Source organism: Culex pipiens, chromosome 2 (genome assembly GCF_016801865.2).
Source record: "Culex pipiens pallens isolate TS chromosome 2, TS_CPP_V2, whole genome shotgun sequence".
Taxonomy (NCBI): domain Eukaryota; kingdom Metazoa; phylum Arthropoda; class Insecta; order Diptera; family Culicidae; genus Culex; species Culex pipiens.
This window is the reverse complement of record NC_068938.1, coordinates 125,625,285-125,641,820: the sequence shown is the minus strand read 5'-3', so window position 1 is coordinate 125,641,820 and position 16,536 is coordinate 125,625,285. Positions and strand designations below refer to the sequence as shown.

Here is a 16,536-nt window from a genome sequence, read left to right as displayed (position 1 = left end):
GCCACGTAAATTTCTTATGGGGTCTATTTCAAAACAAACGTTTCGCTTTTTGCAGAGATCTGTCCAGGTTGAAAGGCAACAACAGCAACAGGTTCAACAGCAACAACAACAGCATCAACAACAACAGCATCAACAACAGCAGCAACAACATCAGCAACAGCACCACCAAGAAGAGGACAAGCGCATGGCTTGGAGTCGCGAGGTGGAACGCGAACAGGACCGGCTGGAGCAGGAGCAACGCGAGCGCGAACGTCAGGAGCGTGAATCGGCCGTTCGTCAACCGCCGCCACCGTCCTCGCAACAGAATGGTCACGTTGGCGTCGGAGGTCGTGGACTGGACGCCGAGGCCAAGGAACGGCTCAAGTTGCGACGCGAGGAGGACCAGCGGAGGGAGATGGAACGCAAGCAGGCCGCGGCCCGAAAGCTGCAGGAGCTGGAGCAAAAGCTGAAGAGTAAGAAGGGTGAGGACGGCGGGCCGGGGTCTTCTCCGGTCAAGGACGATCAGGAGGAGCAGCAGCAGCACGATCAGCAGCCGTCGGCTGCAACTTACAGCGAATCGAGCGATGGAAAGGATCGTAGCGGATCGAGTAATCGCGATCGAGGCGGCGATCAGAAGGATTTTAGAGATCAACGGTACGAGTACGGAAGGCACGATCGGTACGGTGGAGAACGAGGAGGTGATCGCGGAGGTGATCGAGGTGGCGATCGCGGTGGTGATCGTGACGGCGCCTGGGACAATCCGCCGTTTTCGAAGAACTTCCAAACGAATCTACCGCCGAGATTCCAGAAGCGTAAGCTGGAGCGAAATCCTTCCGGAAACAGTCTGCAGGGAAGTCAACCGCAGGGTGTTGGTTACGGTGGTCGCGATCAGAACAATAGTCGCAGCACTGCCAGCAATCATGGTCCACCGGCTCAGCAGCAGCAGCAGCAGGGTGACGGCAAGAGCGTTCCGTTTGCGCAGCAGTACGATCCGCGGTTCATCCACACCCAGCAGAACTACGGCAAGGGTCAACCGGTGGGTCAACAGCAGCGCCGGGGAATGGATCGTGGCGATCGGGACGATCGTGACCGCGGTGACATGGTCCCGCGGGAAATCATGAAGCGACGCATCGACTCCGAGGAGGACGATCGCTTCAGCAGCAGTGGCCGAGAGTCGTCCAGCAAGATGAGCGGAGGCGGTGGCCGTACAACGCCGCAGCTGAACCGAAGCGTATCGGATACGTCGCAACGCAAGACGAGCGTTTCGAGCGATGACAACAGCCATCGCCAGCACGATCATCAGCCGCAGCAGCAGCAGCAGATCATCATTGGATCTTGGGAGAGCGAGGCGGAAAAGGAGGATCGTCGACTGGCGGAGGCAGCCGCTGCGTTGGCCAAGGAGAACCAGATGCAGCAGTTCCAGCAGCAGCAGCACGATTCGCGTAGAATTTCGGAATCGTCTGCGGTTTCGGAGAGCGAGCCTAAGCAGATTCTTCAGCGGATCAAGGAAACTCCGGACAAGCTGGAGTCTTTGAAGGTTGATGATCAGAAGCCAAACGAACCTGTTCGACTGCTTTCGAAGCCTTGGGAAGATTCGGTAGAAGCTGCGGAGGAAGCGTCCAAGTCACTCGACGTGAGCGCAACCTCGCTGGACACGACGACGGACAAGAAGGACGCTTCCGGATCGGATGCTGGCAAGAATGACAGCAGCGTGTCCGCCGAGAACAAGATGAACACTTCCCAGGGCAGTGCTGCCAGCGGAAAGGAGTCGGATGACGGTGGCAAGTACGGATCGAAGAAGCCACTTCAACAGTCCCGGGGAGGACGTCACGAATCGCGTGGCGGAGGTCATCCCCGAGGAGGTTACGGTTCCGGATCCGGATTCCATCGTGGTGGTGGAGGCGGAGGCGGCGGCGGAAGCAGTTGGAGTCGTCGAGGCGGTCCTTCCGGAGGTTCCCGCATGGGTCACGGACGTAACTACAACCAGGACTATTGGAGCGAGTCGGATTTGACCGACGAAGGGGACGAGGATGTTAGGAAGGATCGCAAAGAGGGCGGTCACTACCGCAACAGCGGAACCGGTGGACAGGGACAGAACCTTAAGGAAGGGTTCGCGCCCCGCGGAGAACCGTCTCGTAGGGGACGCGGTGCAGGAATGGCCGCGAGTGTCCCAGGCTTCCGTAGCAAGGCAGCACCGGTTGGCAAAAAGATCGAAGGTTACGGACCACCGAGTTCCAAGAGTCCGTTCGGAAGTAACGAGGACAAGTCGGACTCCAAGCCGCAAGCGGCCAAGGACGGTTCAAAACCAGCTCCGGAACAAACTGCGGACGATCGGACGAAGCAGAAGCAAGCGGCGCTCAGCGCTGGATTGACCAACAAACCGCTGGGAGGACCCAAGCCAGGATCTCTCCCGCAGCGAAGTCCTTCCGGAAACATGAAACCACCGGGCAAGCCGGCCGAAGAAACGCTCTCCGAGCAGGAGAAACTCAAGGCCGCCGAGAAGAAGCCCCGCGCCGACAGCGTCAAAAGCGAATCTCACGACGAGAAGGTCATCAAGGAGAAGCCCAAAACGGACAGCGAAAGTCACGCCGACACGGATGACGGCAAAGACCACAAGGGAGGTCGCGGCAAACAGCAGCAAGTTGTCAAGCAGCAGCAGCAGCCCACCTCCGTCGCACCAGGCAAGTCTTCAGCGCCGGCCAAACCAGCCGTTGTTCCAGCGGCTTCCGCGCCGAAATCGGCCGCCCCAGCCATCGTTGGCGTCCAAACCAAGCCGGTCAACCAGCAGCAGCAGCAACAGCAGCCTGCTCGCCCCAATGCTCTTCCACAACCGGAACCGACTGCCATCGTAGCAGCCGCGGCCGTAAATCTACAGCAGCAGCCACAGCCGACGATACAGGACAAACTGAGCATAAACAGCAACAACACTTCAAAGACTGATAATAGTAAGCAACTCTTGGACGGTGCGACGCCACCGGTGAATACGATCATTTTCGAAAACACAAACTACAAGTCTTCGACGGCGGCGGCCGTCACCGTTACGGTGCAGCAGCAGCAGCAGCAACATCTTCACCAACAACAACAGCAGCAGCAGCAGATTCCACCTCCGGTGGTCCAAATGAAGCGTCAGCACTCTGGCGGTCCGGCCGGACCTTTGGGCGTCCTCCAGCAGCAGCAAATGGTTCAACGCCACGTTCCAACGCAGGAGGAGGTGTTCAAGGCGGCTACCGGAGTTTCGGTGCCCGGTTCGATGCATGAGATGATGGAGGCGCAGGCGCAGGCTGCTCAGCAACAACAACAACAACAACAGCAGCAACAGCGACCACCGTCGGCGAATGGTCCACCGCAACAGGTTCCGCCACCGCAACAGCAGCAGCAACAACAACAGCAACTCCCGCAGCAGCCAAACTCGCAGGCCGATGCGATTACGAGTGCGCTGCAGGGCATGACGTTCCAGAAGCCGACGACGGAAGCGGACTACGACAAGGAGATGAAGCCGTTCACGTTTGAGTCGGACATTTCGCAGCTGATCGAGGCCAAGAACAAGGCCGGTGGGTTGATTTTGACAAAGCCGGCCCAGAACATGATTTCGCCGTCGACGGCGGAGCTGAACATGAAGATTGCCAGCGTGAAGAAGGTCTGGGAGATGCCGTCGGTGCCGGAGCACGCCCCGGAAGATCCGGCGAGTGCGGCAGCTGCAGCGGCGGCCGTCCATTTGGCGGCCAACTTTGTTTCGTCGCAGCACCAGCATCAGCTGCATCAGTTCCAGCACTCGCACGGCGGACTGTCGCACAGCCATCCGGCGCATACGTTGGCAGCGGCCGCAGCAGCTAACCAATCGTATGCCTCTGGATTCGGCCAGGATCAGCAATCGCTTGAGCAACATTACAACAAAGCCGGCAACGATGGTGGCGTCGTAACGGACGGAGGAGACAACAGCTACGGCAACCAGCAGCACCAGGCCAACAGCGTGCAGCAGCAGCAACAGCAACAGCACCAGGCCAATGCTATGAGCATGAAACACGCGGCCGAAGTACTCGCCAACGCGAACGCTAACGTGTGCAAGGTGAAACCAACCCAGCAGAACATGCACCAATCAACGGGACTTGGCCTGTCGCCGCCTCCGATGCAACAGCAGGGCACGATCCCGTCGGCCCCACAGCAGACCTACTATCAACCGTCACAGTACGGAATGTCCGCCATTCCGTCACCGCCGGCCGTCATCTACAACTCGTCGGCCATGCCATCCCAGGGTGGTCTCTACAATGCATTCCAAATCGAGGCCGCTGGCCGTTCGCAGTTCTCGCAGTTCCCGGGCCCGTACGGCACAACCGGAACGGCCCCGTATAACGCGTACATGACCACACCGCCCAACTTGCAACCAACCGCCCCCACGCCGGACATGTACCAGACGCTGTCGTCGCAGTTCCGCATGGGCGGTGCCGTCCAAACCCCGTACAATCCGTCGCCCTCGCAGCAGCTCAACAACCCGAGCACGATGCTCATCTCGTCCAGCACAAACTCACTGATGTCCTCGTCCGTCAAGCCCTCGTCCCAGCAAATCGGCGCCATCGGCTCCAAGTCCGGCTCCGTTGGTCAACCGTACGGTCAGCAGTATATGGGCATGTTCCCCCCAGCCCCACCCCTCCAGAACAACTCGTTCTACTCCAACTCGGCCGGTGGCCAGAGTGCGTTCTTCGGCGGTGCAGGCGCCACCCAAAACTACGGCATTCAAGCGGCCGCGGCCGGCATGTTCGGTGGACACGGTGCCCAAACGCCCTCCAATGCACCGCCTCCGCCGCAGCAGCAGTTGCCGAACTACGCCAACACGTCCCAGTTCCTAACTTCGCCCCTGCTGGCGGCCCAAGCCGCAACTTCCCAGCTGTACCGTGGAGGTCCGAACGGAGGTGGCCCGCAGTCGGCGGCCGCGGCAGCCTACATGAAGAGCAACCAATCGCACATGCAGGATCCGGTAAGTGTTTCGTTTGAGCCAGTTTTGTGTGGTTTGGTCTACTAAACGCACCCGCCCTGCCCTCCTCCTTTCCCCATCTCTCCAAATTAGTAGAAGGTAGAAATTGCGTTGCGTGTTGCTTGTGCCTTGTGTCTTGTCGTCTTGTGTTGATCATCAAGGTCCTCGACCATCATTCGCCACCCTGTCTTGCGTGTCTTGCGATGTGTGTGTGATTGGATTGATGCGTTCTTCAATCGGTCGGAGTCATCTTGGCATGAATCAATCTCATTTGAATTTCGTGGTTTTCTCATCTGATTTTTGCAACCTTCTCAAATACTTTGTTAGTTTTTCGTTTTACAATTATACTGGTTATTCAAGTTTAATTTTTAGTTTCCAGTGCAATTAAGTGGTCTTTGCTTATAAAATTTAGTTTTCAATCAAAGAAGTGAAACCTCTTGATTTTTACGGCGGTAGATACATTGATCTTAACTCCAGAGAGTCCTTGGATGATCCAGGACATCCCAACATAACAGAAAAATAGTCTAAAGTGCTCACCTAAGCTATATGGGTATACAGGGTATCGTATGATCCTTAGTGAAACATCGATCTAGACTCCACGGAGTCTTTGGATGACTCAGGACTTCCCACTGAAATAGAAAAATAGTCTACCGTACTCACTGAAGCATTGTTGGAATGATCCGTGGTCAAAATCGCTGACCTCTTGCGTGTTACGGCGGTAGACCCACAGATCTTAACTCCAGAGAGTCATTGGATGACCAAGAAAATCGCAATAAGTTGTTACAACCATGCTCTGTAGCCTTCGATACTCACTGAAACCATCTGGGTAGGATCCGTTGTTAAAATCTTGAAACTTTGACTTGTTTCGGTTGTCCTAGAATATCCCAGTAATTTAGTACGACATTTTAATAATCGTATTTCGATAACGATAACCGAGTTAAAATGCGTAACCTGAAAAAAAGGTGTGAATGCCTGACACGAACACTCAAAGCGTGTTCTGGCGTGTTGCTCGTACTGACTCAGAGCAAGGGTGAGATGTAGCTGTAAGGGCAGTGCGTGTTCGTCGGGAACCTGGTGCATAAGATCGGTCAAGGCCCGTTCTTACACTGAAAATTGCGAATTGCGTATTTCGATAACGATAACTAGGGCCAATTATTTTTCACGACCAAAAAAAAAAAAAAATGAAATTTCGCGGCATGCCGATGCAAAACACTGGAATTTCACGGCTTTCTAAAAACTGCTTGAAATAATGGCAAAAATGTTTTATTTTAGAATGATTGTGTACAGTTAAATTACTGTAAAAAAACGAATAGTCCATCATACAAAATATTACCTTTACAAAATTAGCTTGGGATCCATTTTCTGAAATTTTCAAGAATTTACATCAGTCAATTAACGATTCAGTAATTCTTATTTGAGAAATTTGAGAAATTAACAAATCAGAATAATATGCAAAACAAAGCTGCAAAAGTTAGCATATCTCAAACGGCATATTTACCAAAAGTCCGCATCAAAAGTGTTTTTTTTTTGTTTTTCAGAAAAGTAAAAAAAAAAAATATTTTAGCTTTTGTAACTTTTGGTATTGATAAATCCAGATAATAATTTAAACATGAATTGAATTTAACTCTATTGATAATCAAAAAATATTTAAAAATAATAATTGAACATTGTAAATAACATAGCTCCAGCTTCTTTGCATTTTCCTTAATATTAGTTTTGATTTAAATTATTTTACATTCTATTTTGAACTATCTGTGATAACGAAAAAAGTTTACGAGCTATTAATATAAATTCAAAACTTCCCATTCAACTACAGTCCAGACTCGATTATCCGAAGACCCCGGAAAAAAATTCGCTTCAGGTAATCAAGCCTGGTGGTCAAGCCTAAGTATGACCCATGAACTACTCTAAAATTATTTAAAATTTTAAAATCCAAGGTGGCGGTCAAAATGGCGGTGAAAACATGTTGAAAAAATGCATTTTTTCAATTTAAAGGACAACCTAATATTAAAATTTTACTAAAATTGGGTCGCAGAACTCGAATTTGATGTTAAAAGTAACAAAATAAAAAAAAAACTTCGGATAATCGAGTCTGGACTGTATCTGATGCCTGATCTTTGTTTCAATCAAAGCAATTTCTGGAAAAAAATGAAATTGACTATCAATTTTTTTTTAAACATTGCACTTTAATAAGCTAGACCTGGGTGCAGAATAGTGGATCGCAAAGCGGCCTCAATTTAGAACTGTCAAAGTGGAACCAATTTACTGTTCTCAAAATGATACCAAGAAGTGGGAAGTATTGTAATCGATCTATAATTTATTTTGATTTTATAATTAATTTATATTTGAGATATTCAAAGTCAACAAATCTTAAGAAGAGGGTTGAAATCAAGATTGGCATAATTCGTCGCTAACATTTCAATAATAATTTTAAAATTTTAGCGACGGATTTTCAAAAATTTTGGATAGTACCTGCCAAATAATATTAAATAATCTTACTCCGATATTATTGCTGCGCATCAAAGATACATAATCTCGAAACTTTCATTCGGTTCCTCTTCTGATTCACAAAATTTCACCCACTTCTGACGCAATTTTTCTTCACGTGTACAACAAAAAAGAACTCATTTGGCTGCCTTCTGACGCAATTTTTCGTCACGTGTAAAACAAAAAAGAACTCTTTTGGCTGCCCATCGTTTACTCTAAGAACAAAAAAAGCGCGAAAAACTTAATTTTTCAGCAAAAACTCAACAGATCCAAAATGTTTCAAAACAAGTCACTTCAGCAGCAAAAAATATGTCACGCTTGAGCTTGAACATAGCCTTCTACTTTGTTTATGTTTACAGCTGTGGTGCAGTTGTAGTAGTGAGGAGCAGTAGGGAGCATTCGAAAATCACGTTACGCATTCTGTCTTTTCAGCACCCAGGGCTAGACCTTAATGCATTTTTTTATGCTGACAACTCTTTGCCGGTGTGCTCTCTTGTACTAAGCTTGCTGGGATTCCAATCTATAGACAGTACAAAAGAGCACACGGACATCGAAATAATTCCAAAATACCTGTTCAAAATTCGTTTGATACAAATACACTAGAAAGCTATTTTTTTTATTTCGCTGCATTTCACGATTTTGACCAACATACACGGCCAAGAGCATCCGCGAAATCGCGAAAAATCACTAGCCCTAACGATAACGATTATCGTTATCGAACCTCGATAATTGTATTGTAATTTTTATACACAAATTCAACCTGTAAAAACTCGGATCGGATGAATGTATAGGTTGCATACTGTCAAATAGTGGAAGCAAGGCGAATAATGACAGCTTCTGGTTGGTTTACTGCCGTTCTACGCATAATTGTCCCATGTCAGTTTTGGACGATTTTGACTTTATTACATTTTTAAGTTTAGTTTGATGTGTACTTAAAAAAAACATAAAATCTGGTACTTTGTTCGGAAACTCATTGAAAACAACACCAAGTCTGTTTGTCCCATCGTTAAACTTCTACGCATAATTGTCCCACCAAGTATTTTCTTACACGGAATCATTAGTTTTACTAACCATTATGTCTTGTTTATCTGTTGTATAGCAACAGAATCACAATTAAGGGTGATAAACTGCTAACTGGGGCGATTAGGGACACATAGGGCGAATAGGAACCACGGGACAATTATGCGTAGAAACACAGAAATCGGTAGAAAAATTTCAATCGCGTTTTTCTCAGTTGCACTTTTTTGAACATGGGACAATTATGCGTAGAACGGCAGTTTATGTCACGATCTTTTGAATCTGTGACTGGAGATGAATAATCTGTGACAAGTCGGCAAATTTTACGTTTTGACACATACAAATTTCGGCACTGTTTGTAGAATTGTAATTCGATCCCACCATCCTTCTTCTCAATGGCCAGGCCTACTGCGTAAAGTTAACTGCTAAGACGATTCGTTGAAATGCATGGAGATTGAGCACGAATATTAAAACATCAAAAAAACAATCTTTTCTGAATCCACAGTAGTTGGGAACATGAAGATTTTCCACTCACTTTCCATTTGTTCAGAGCATAGGATAGGAGATTTGATTTTTTGATTTACGATTGATATTCATTTTTTTTGTTTTAGAAAGTTATTGTGTATCAATTTGATAGTTAAGTGTGGTCATTTTTCGATCTTTCATTTAATTTTCTAATTGCATTGAGTGTTGTGTGTCACTTGTCACATGATTAAGTACCCATTTTGACTAGAATAATTAGCAATAAGCATCATCTGTGGTGTTGTTTTTCATGTTTTCTTTGTTGTTTGTTAGTTTAGTTCCATTTAAACGCACACACACATTTTTGTCGTTGCTGTTGTTGGTTGTAACTAAAACGAGGGTTTTATCACTCTCTCTCTCCCATTGTGTCTTCTCCTCTGTTTTCATTCGCAGAACGGTCGACAGCTGAAAAGCCCTTTAAATTCCGACGGCTTAGCTAACTTGAAACAGATTCCACCCCAAGCAAGTCCGCCACATCACAAGGGCTATGCAACGACAACGGTCAGTTCGGTTTTTCCTTCCTTTTTAACTTTTCGGCTCAAATCTCTCTCTGTCTCTTTCTCTTGTCCTAGTTTGCATGAAATGTGTTGTGATTTGTCGTGGGACGAGTTGTTAACTGAGTTGTTATTTCTTTTGCAGTGGGAACTCCAGAACCAGCTGATGCAGCAACAGCAACAGCAGCAGCAAAATCAGCAACAAAACGCCCAACAACAGCAGAACCAGCAGCAGCCTAACCCGCAGCAGCAGCAGCACCCGCAACAGCAGCAGCAACCGGGCGCCAACCGGAACATGATGCCGCCGAACCAGCAGCAGCAGCAACAGCCCGGAGCAGGCCGGTATCCGGCGCCGATCCAGCGGCCGACCAACTACTCGCAGCCGCCGGTTCCGGGAATGCACCAGCAGCGGCCAATGCGCCAATCGAACCACCAGCAGCCCGGTGGAGGTCAACCCGGCCAACCCCCGAACATGGCCCAGGTCATGGGCGGCGGCGGAGGTGGCGGCGGAAATCCGAACAAGCACTACTACGGCGGCCAAGGTGGTGGAAATCGAGGTGAGTAGACGACAGCAACCGGTCGGTTCTCTCCCTCCTCACTCCACTCCACACTCGATCACAATATCAATCAATCAATCATCCTCTGCGAGTTGCGTGCGAAAACACGGTCCCCCGGACACCGTAACGATGGTACTACCGCTTTGTTGATTTTTTCTAACTGTTTAATCATTCTTTCTTTCTTGTTAGCGTAAGCAGACTCTCGAGGAAGGAATTCAAGTGACTACTAAATTTTCTGCTTCTCATTACTTTTTGATGGTCCCATTTTAATACTGTTACTAAAATCCACTGTTCATAACTGTAGTTTGCCTTTTTTGCACTTCTTTGTTAAGTTTCTATTTCATGTTTCTTTTTTTTTTTTTTTTTTCAAATTTTGTATACTGTTTTTCTATTGGTCGTTAGTACTTTTTTATTAGTGACTCCTGGACAGTAAAGAAAGATTTAAGCAATTGTCCACAACAGAAGATGGCTGTCACAGCTTTACTCACCAGCGAAAACAGAAAGAATTTGAGTACATATTTGAAACAGCGAGAATCAATGGTTACGCCAAAACAACTATCCAAGCAATCATCGACAAGAAGGAAAGAAAATTCCATAGAACATCACTCACTCACAATCCTTACGCAACCAGCAGAGCCACTACGAAGAGCCGCAGTTAAAGTCGACTACAGGATATACGCCCATTGCGACAAAAACTGGTCAAATTTGGCACCGATTTAGTCTTCAGTAGTAGGAACAACCAGCTGAAATCCATTTTAGGGTCAACGAAGGACCCCATACCGACTTTAGGACCACCTAACCAATCCTATGAAAAAAGCTAACGAGGAAGAACAGAAAGGCCTTATCCCCCTTTTCTGGTCAGCAGTAACTGAGTATACCATCAAGAAAAAGCTTAATATCACAACTAGCGACGCAATCAGTTTAAGCCACATCACAAGACCATCAAAGCTTTCGACACTTCTCGGACATAATTGACTTCAGAACCTACGTGGTCGGGTATCGCCTGTCTGGGGTCGCTACTCAATACGTGCGGGGACTAGAAGCAACGTTGTCAGACGAAGGTGAGTTCTCCGATGCTCCGCTGCAGCCGTATGGAAGCAGCCATCAACGTAGTGGCATCGAGCGCCATCGGGTACGTGTACCGAGTTCGACGGAACGGCTGGTTCGACGAGGAATGTCAGGCGATTTAGGATGAGAAGACAGCAGCGCAGGACGAATGACTGCTGCACAACGACCGTGAGAACGAGCAGCCGTACAAACAGTTGCGGAGACAGCAAACCCATTTTTTCCGCCGCCTGAAAGAGTTGGAGTGCCAGGACATGGAACAGCTGTATCGCTCCAACGAAACGCGTAAGTTCTACAAGAATCTAGTCAATCCCGGACTGGCTTCATGCCGCGAGCCGAAATGTCCCGCCTGGATAAGGGCAGAGGAATCTTGACGGACGAGCGTGAGGTGATCGAAAGGTGGAAGCAGCATTTAGGCGAGCACCTGAACGGCCCAGAGGCGAAGTATCAAGGCGATGAGAGAAGCGACGTCAGCGGTATGGTGGAACGGCGGAGACGAGCCACGATGAGGGAAGTTAAGTATGCCATCAAGAAGCTGAAGAACAACAAAGCATCGGGTAAGGATGGTATCGGTGTGGAACTCATCAAGCTGGGCCCGGACAAGCTGGCGGCCTGTCTGCATCGTCTGATAGTCAAAGTCTGGGACACAGAACAGCTACCGGAGAAGTGTGAAGAGGGAGTTATATGCCCGATCTACAAGATCCCACGCACAACCTGTTCATCGATTTCAAAGCCGCGTACAACTCGGTCAATCGCGAGGAGCTATGAAAGGTCATGTTAGAGATCGGCTGATAAGAATCGGGGAAATCTACGATGGATGGGGCGCAGCGTGATGCTTTCAATCTTAAGGGACTGCGGCAAGCCGATGGTATCTCTAATCCCTGTTTCAATATTGCACTGGAAGGTGATCAACCGGTCCAGCCAGTTTATCTGCATCGCGACCGCCATGGACATTGTAGGCAGAACGTTCAAGGAGGGGGCTATGAAGTACACTGAATTGAAGCGGGAAGCGGAGAAGGTTGGATTGAAGGTGAATGTGGCGAAGACGAAGTATCTGCTGGCAGGAGGAACCGAGTCCCTTAGGGCCCGCATAGGACCAAACGTGACAATCGACGATGACGAGCTCGAGGTTGTCGAAGAGTTTGTGTACCTAGGATCGTTGGTGACGTCGGACAACAACTGCAACAGTGAATTTTGAAGGTGCTTCATCACCGGTAGTCGTGCCTACTACGGACTCCACAGGACCCTAAGGTTTGGTAATCTTTCCCGACGTTCAAAATACACCATACACGAAACGCTGATAAGACCGGTCGTTCTCTACGGACACGAGACGTGGGCTATGCTCGAGGAGGGCCTGAAAGCGCTTGAGGTTTTCGAACGGCGAGTGCTTAGGACGGTCTTCGGCGACGTAACTGAGAACAATGTATGGAAGAAAAGGAGGTGGCGCAACTCTACGGCAAGCACGCCAACCGAATTAGACAACCAATCCGGTGAAGTTGTTGATCAATTCGGTACCGGGTGGAACGCGACAGAAGGGGTCGCCGCTGAACCGAGGTAGGCAAACCAGCAAGCTTAGTACAAGAGAACACACAGGCATCGAAATACTGGATATGTCTGTTAGGACTCTGCTAGAATCCTGCCAGTATGCCTTTGATCATTTGATCTGCTGTAGGCAAGGCCTACTACACGTTGCAAAGTTTGAAGCCGACATACCATCCGAGCAACGATGCTAAGGAAAGGTTCTTAATCACTATTCCTTTAAAATATTGTTTTCATTCTTCATTTTATCAGTCGTTAATTATGCTTGCATTTTTTTCCAAGTCACTTGAATTCCGAGAGAGTCACGTTTCTTTAGTAGAGCTAGGTTTAACAATACGAAGTTGTTCTATTTCTCAAGTTCTAAACAATTGGCTATTTCTGCTTTTGCACCTTTCAGGCGGTCACGTGAACGTGATGAACGATCAGAACATGGGCGGCGGCGGTAAACCCGGTGGCAATGACAAAGTCGTACTAGATGATGCGGGCAAGGATCACGATTCCAAGAAGAAGTAAAGTGTAAAGAAGAAGAAGCGGTAATAAATTGTCAAGTGAACACAAAAGAAAGAAAACATGGAGTTACTTACAGAGAAAGAGACAAAATGCACATTTCAGCTATGAAAAGGAAAAAACGAAGGCAAGAAAAAAACAAAACATAGTAGTCTATCGCAAATTATGTATTATTGGTAAACAAAACAAAAACAAACATATTTATTAATTAAAAAATAGTTGATGGGACAAAACAAAACAAAAAAACACTGATACTTCATATGATGACGGGGAGGCAAACTTGTGGTGGAAGTGGAAGAAAAACATTTGCAGACAGAAAAAATATCACCGTAATATCGACGTAAAATATAACCTTAAACAAACACACACAGCAACAACAAACAAACATTCACGCGTTACATTTGTAAGAATGGAGGAGGAGAAAAAGTAAAAGGCAAACGCAGCTTTGAAGCGCCCTCTTTATATTCAGTGAAATGAATCGGTTTGACTGAGCTTCACTCTAAACAATGGCTAACAAAACAAACAAACAAAAAATCGACTTTGAATGATTTTCGGACTTACTTAAGCGAGATTGCTTGATTGTTTGATTGATTGAGAGGCAGAAAGAGAGAGAATGTGGTGGTATTTTTTCTTCTCGCTAGATTCGTTTTCGCCTGAGTTGCTCTTCTGTGCAAAAGAAGGTGAAAATTTCGGTTCCTTCTATTTTTTGGAAGACACACACCCACACAGCCCTAACTAGACACTTTACCCTAGCCGGAATAAGGAAGCAAGCAAATATGCGTAACCTACCCCTAAACTAACCGCCCAACCAAAACCACACAATTTAACCGTGTTTATCGTCAATGCTAAAATGTTGAGAGAAAGAAAGCTACAAAATGTGGAGGAAAATTCTGCGAATAACGTGGAATCTATGCGAGTGCTTGATGAGGAACAGGGATTTTCGAATGATACAGAACTTGAAATCAAATAATGGAATAAAACAAGTAAAACAAACAAACAAGCAAGCAGTGGAGGAGAAAAGTGTGTCTACTCATGAAGACTACTCTAGCTTAATACAGTTTAATAAAAGAAATGAAACACATAATTAATGAAAATGCATATTATAGCAACTATATATTAATGATGAAAGGGAGAAAGTTTCAAAACAATTACATTAGTAATTCACTTTATTAATGAATTATTCTTATTATAAAATAAATATAACAAAACAAACGTAAACTATATTTGAGTATAATCATTATTTGTCGTAAAATATAACCTGCGTAAAATTGAATGCGAAGAAGGGCGCGCCAGGCAGAAGAGAAACGAGAGAGACCGTCGAGGAGAAGCCTTCAGTTCAGTTTTCAATTAATATATGATAAAAACAAGAAACACACACATTCACATGCATTAACACGCAACAAAAGAAGAAAAAAACTTTACTGAAATCATGTTCGATGGATAAAAAAATAAACATAACAAAAAACCCGTAGAAATTGATGTAGGTTAAACGCGACAGTGTGTAAGTGAAACTGCAAACTCTTAAACGAAAATAAATAAACAAAACTATGACCTACACACACTACCACAAAAAATGCTGCAAGAATGTTACAATTAGTGAAAAAAAAAACCTGCAAAAACTGACAAATTGTAACACACTTTGTAGTGGTGCGCGCGCGAGCATGAGTTTCTTTTAAGTTCTATATTTAAAGAAAAAAAAAGTTTTATTTATTTTCTACAGTGTAAAAGGTAACCCAAGCTCTGCATAACAATTGAGAGAAATACACAGTAAAGAAAAAAACACACACACACACATGAAAACTCACGTGCATATACAAGAGACAGATGAAAATGAAGAGAAAAAAACTCACAAAAACATTAAACACAACAAACACACGCAAACACAATATTAGAAGATTGAAATTACTAGAATGAGAAAAAAGAAATGTGGCTAGAAGAATGGTTGAAAACTGAATATTATAAAAAAAGGAAAGTGAAGCTAGCAAGAAGCATAAGCGAAAAATGAAAAAAAAAAAAATAACGAGGGAATGGCGGTGAAAGCAAACACAAACAAACACACACACATTATAAACAAACAAATGCAAGTATCTAAAACAATTCAAACAAACAAAACAAAAAAAAGTTTATAAAATTCTGAAAAATGGCAAGAAAAAAATAATAAAAGTCGATAAACCGAAAATCTAGGAAAACTAATAAAATTGTTTTTTTTTCTGGTTTTTATCCGAAATTTTAGCCTTTTGATGGAAAAGTTGTTCATTAATTGAGACTGAGTACTTTTTCTAATATGGCCGTAGGTGTACCTCTCAGCATGATCCACAGATCGAGAGCTGATACCAAGACTGAGCGTTGCGACAAATGCCACCACCAGCACCAATCGGTCTTTTTTAGGGCCACCAATTGTTTCCCGAAAGAGTTATTCTTCAATATTTCTATCATCAAAGACGGTACAAAATGAAAGCAAATCACTCCGAAATTAGGCCCTTAGTTTAGTTCCAACTCCCTTCCATCAACTTATTTCGTAAGGGAACGTTCTTTTATTTCGTAACGCAGCAATTGGGATTTTTGACCCCCTCTCCCCCGATTGTAACAAATCGTAACAGATGAGCAATCCGCTTATTAGGGAGACTGGTTAGACTTTGCTAAATCGATCTGGCAACGTATGATTTGAGCTTGGCAACACTGTCGTCAAATTCACTTCGACCGTTGTTCTCCCTATTTAGGGTCCCCGTGTAACGCGTAACGCAAGGTCTTTTTGCAAATTTTTATGAGTGCTTATATGGAAATTTTGCGTTACGTAACAGAATTTTTTATCACTCCCCCTCCCCCCTTTTTCGTAACATTTCGTAACAGTCACCGACTTCCCCACGCCGCTAACTGCGTTACGTCATAAAAGCACGCTCCCTAAATCTTTTTAAAGTCTCCTATGTCCACACATTACAATTTCTTAATTTTTTAGAACAGGATTGTTTTTTTTTTACATTTTTACTTTCTGGTTAGTATTTTTTTGAATATTTAAAATGTTGTAATCCATAATATTTTTTTTCTAATTCTACGAATTATTATAAAAAATTGTATATATGTAATGTATCAACTGTAAATTTTTCTTGATTTTTAATTGTAGATTGGAACAATTCGAACAAATTGCTTCAAAAAGATTACAAAAATATTATGTCGTTTGAGAGTATTCGAAGAAATACAAAGCGTAACGCCTGCGCACTATGCGAGGTTTAACTGTATAATTCGGGACTCCGGCAACCAAATTCAACCATACTTCGGGACATTTATTTTTTTATTTTTAGTTTTGAGATTTTTAATTTTTTAAAGGGGATACGGGAAGGTCCGCCATATTGATTCCACTACTCGAGTTTTCTAAAGCAGTTTAAAAAATACCGTAACCTTA

General features: G+C 45.5%; 1 protein-coding gene across 3 annotated transcripts in view; it reads left to right on the top strand.

Annotated features, from left to right (window-relative positions):
• LOC120419939 (mediator of RNA polymerase II transcription subunit 12) overlaps positions 1-15,334 on the top strand; it is a 41,644-nt gene extending 26,310 nt beyond the window's left edge. The window contains exons 6-9 of one of the 3 annotated variants that reach the window (XR_005605801.2): positions 56-4,951; positions 9,368-9,475; positions 9,614-10,157; positions 13,027-15,334. Coding sequence is in view for 2 of the 3 variants with exons in the window: in XM_039582803.2 (XP_039438737.1) it covers positions 56-4,951; positions 9,368-9,475; positions 9,614-10,025; positions 13,027-13,142 (5,532 nt within the window). In the remaining variant the exon portion in view is untranslated. The remainder of the gene's footprint in view (positions 1-55; positions 4,952-9,367; positions 9,476-9,613; positions 10,158-13,026) is intronic. The other 2 variants (XM_039582803.2, XM_039582804.2) reach the window with 2 other exon arrangements.
• Positions 15,335-16,536: the final 1,202 nt, after the last annotated feature.